The 2,260-nt window shown below is 36.0% G+C and overlaps 1 protein-coding gene across 1 annotated transcript in view; it reads right to left on the bottom strand.

The window, feature by feature from the left end:
- LOC138173895 (maltase-glucoamylase-like) overlaps nucleotides 1-2,260 on the bottom strand; it is a gene marked incomplete at its 3' end in the record, with an annotated part of 6,994 nt that overhangs the window by 3,189 nt on the left and 1,545 nt on the right. The window contains exon 3 of the mRNA XM_069103963.1: nucleotides 11-205. Coding sequence (XP_068960064.1) covers nucleotides 11-205 — 195 coding nt within the window. The remainder of the gene's footprint in view (nucleotides 1-10; nucleotides 206-2,260) is intronic.

Below are 2,260 nucleotides of genomic sequence, written 5' to 3'. Positions count from 1 at the left end.
CTGAACATACCTTGAACTGTAGCATGTTGTTTGTATGGAAAGTCACCTCCAAGCGAAGTTCATCTATGGGAGTAGAGGGATAGTGGCTGGCTCCAGGAATGTGGGAGATAGTTGCTGTTAGACCTGATGGTCTACTCTGAACATTAGAGGCAGTATAATCATATTTTGTGATGTAGCAATAAGGGACTCCAGAGGAATCATTTGGCTGAAAAAGAAAAACATTAGAGACTCATCAGAATGACAAAACTGGAGGAAAAGTAGGTCATATCTAGACCCATATCCTTGAAACCATTCTCTTTCATTCTTGTTCCAATGTTCAATTCTTAGGAAATTCCACCTAATACTTTTATCTATCCCATTCCATGTGGTCTAATACATTCTTTTGTTCATGCTTCTGTGACTGCAGAGAACTCAAAAAGTCTATCCATTGGTCATATTCTTCTATCATCTCTTTATTATTCCAATTTCAATATTGTGTTGTGAGTCCAGAGAGAGAAGTTGCCAAGTTCCATCATGTCGACCTTCAGAACATTTCCTACCTACATTCTCTCCACTCACACAGCCATCTTTGCAACAGACTCCCATTAACTCATACCCATTTAATTATATCTATTTTTAAAAAGTTTGTTTAAAAGAAACATCAATTCTTTCATTTTATTATATTTATGTAGAGCATTTGACCATCTCATACAATCTACTTGGTGAATATACAAGTGTAACCTACTTCACCAAGAGTTAGTTGTTTTTTGTCTACCCTCGGAGTCAATTTGTCATTGTGTAAGAAAAATACTGAAATGTGATTGTATGAAGTACAAAAAAAATGAAATTTTAATTCTGTGATTTGTTCATTAGTAAAGACTGTATTTATGTCACTATCATTAAATGTATGTACTTTTAAAAAAGTTTGTTTAATGTCCTTCTTTTTATAATACCATTATTTCTCCTCTTTTCCCCACAGAAGCATCCCATATAACAAATACTAATGTTTAGAATAGACAGACAGACAGATAGAGAAAGAGACAGAGAGACAGAGAGAGATGTGGGAAGGATAAAGAAAGAGAAACCAAGAAAGAGAGAGAAAGAGTGAAGGGAAAGAGAAAAGAAAGAAATAAGAGAGGAAAGCTAAGGAAGGGAAGACAGAAAAGAAAAGTATAGGAAAAATCAGCAAAATTGATTAAGACCACAAAAGTCAGAAAATGTTCTCAGGGTATGATACTTATGAACTTTCTTCGTCTGAAAAATATTTAGGGTTGGAGTATCTGCTCATATTTCTTCTTTCTGAAATTGACTGTTGCTGTTCAGTCATTTCAATCATGTCTGTGTCTTCCTAATCCCATGTGGGGTTTTCCTGGCAAAGACACTGGAAAGGTTTGCCATTTGCTTCTCCAGTTCATTTCACAGACAGGGGAACTGAGGCAAAGTAGGTTAAGTGACTTGCAAAAGGTCACACAGCTAGTAAGTGTCTGAGGCTGGATTTGAACTCAGGTTTTCCTGACTCCAGGTCCCATGTTCTTTCTACTGTGCCATCTAGCTACCCTGAAATATCCTTCTATTTTGTTCCCTGCCCCAAGTCTCTTTATTCTCAAATATATTCTCCACTTAGGGGCCAAAGTGATTTTCCTAAAACATAATAACTCTGTCCATGTTACCCAAGTTCACATTAAACTCCAGTGGTTTCCTATTACCTCTAGGATCAAATAGAAAATCTTCTATTTGCTATATAGAGACTTTCACACCCTCATTCCTTCCTATATTTCTAGTCTACTGATACTTTACTCCTCACATATACTCTAGTTACAATGACATGACTGTAGTCCCTTTAATATCACAGTCTTCTCTATCCTCTCTTCCTGCCTCTAAATTGGCTGTCTTCCATACCTGCAATTCTCTGTCCTTTCACCAGACCCTCGAAATACTTACTATACAATATCTTTGCCAGTTATACCCCCACTTCTGCAAAGTTGTTAGAGCATTTCCCTCTAAGCTGCCTTCTATATACACTATATTTATCTTACAGGTAACACATTATTAACATATTGTCTCTTCAATTGGAATAAAACCAGCATGAGGACAAGGACTTATGGTGTTCCTTTCTTTCTATCCTTGATGATTAGTCCATTGCCATGAACATTTGAAGCATTTTACAAATTCTTCTTTACTGCCTGAGATGCATTGTATTGTTAGCATATGAGACTATAGAAGTTTCCCTGAAAGGTTATTTTCCCATAAAAACAAAATTAACTATGAACATATATATATA

This window comes from Petaurus breviceps, unplaced genomic scaffold, assembly GCF_028583685.1.
Source record: "Petaurus breviceps papuanus isolate PSGF00001 unplaced genomic scaffold, PetGlider_PUasm1.0 661, whole genome shotgun sequence".
Taxonomy (NCBI): Eukaryota; Metazoa; Chordata; class Mammalia; order Diprotodontia; family Petauridae; genus Petaurus; species Petaurus breviceps.
This window is presented reverse-complemented; position numbering and strand designations above follow the sequence as displayed.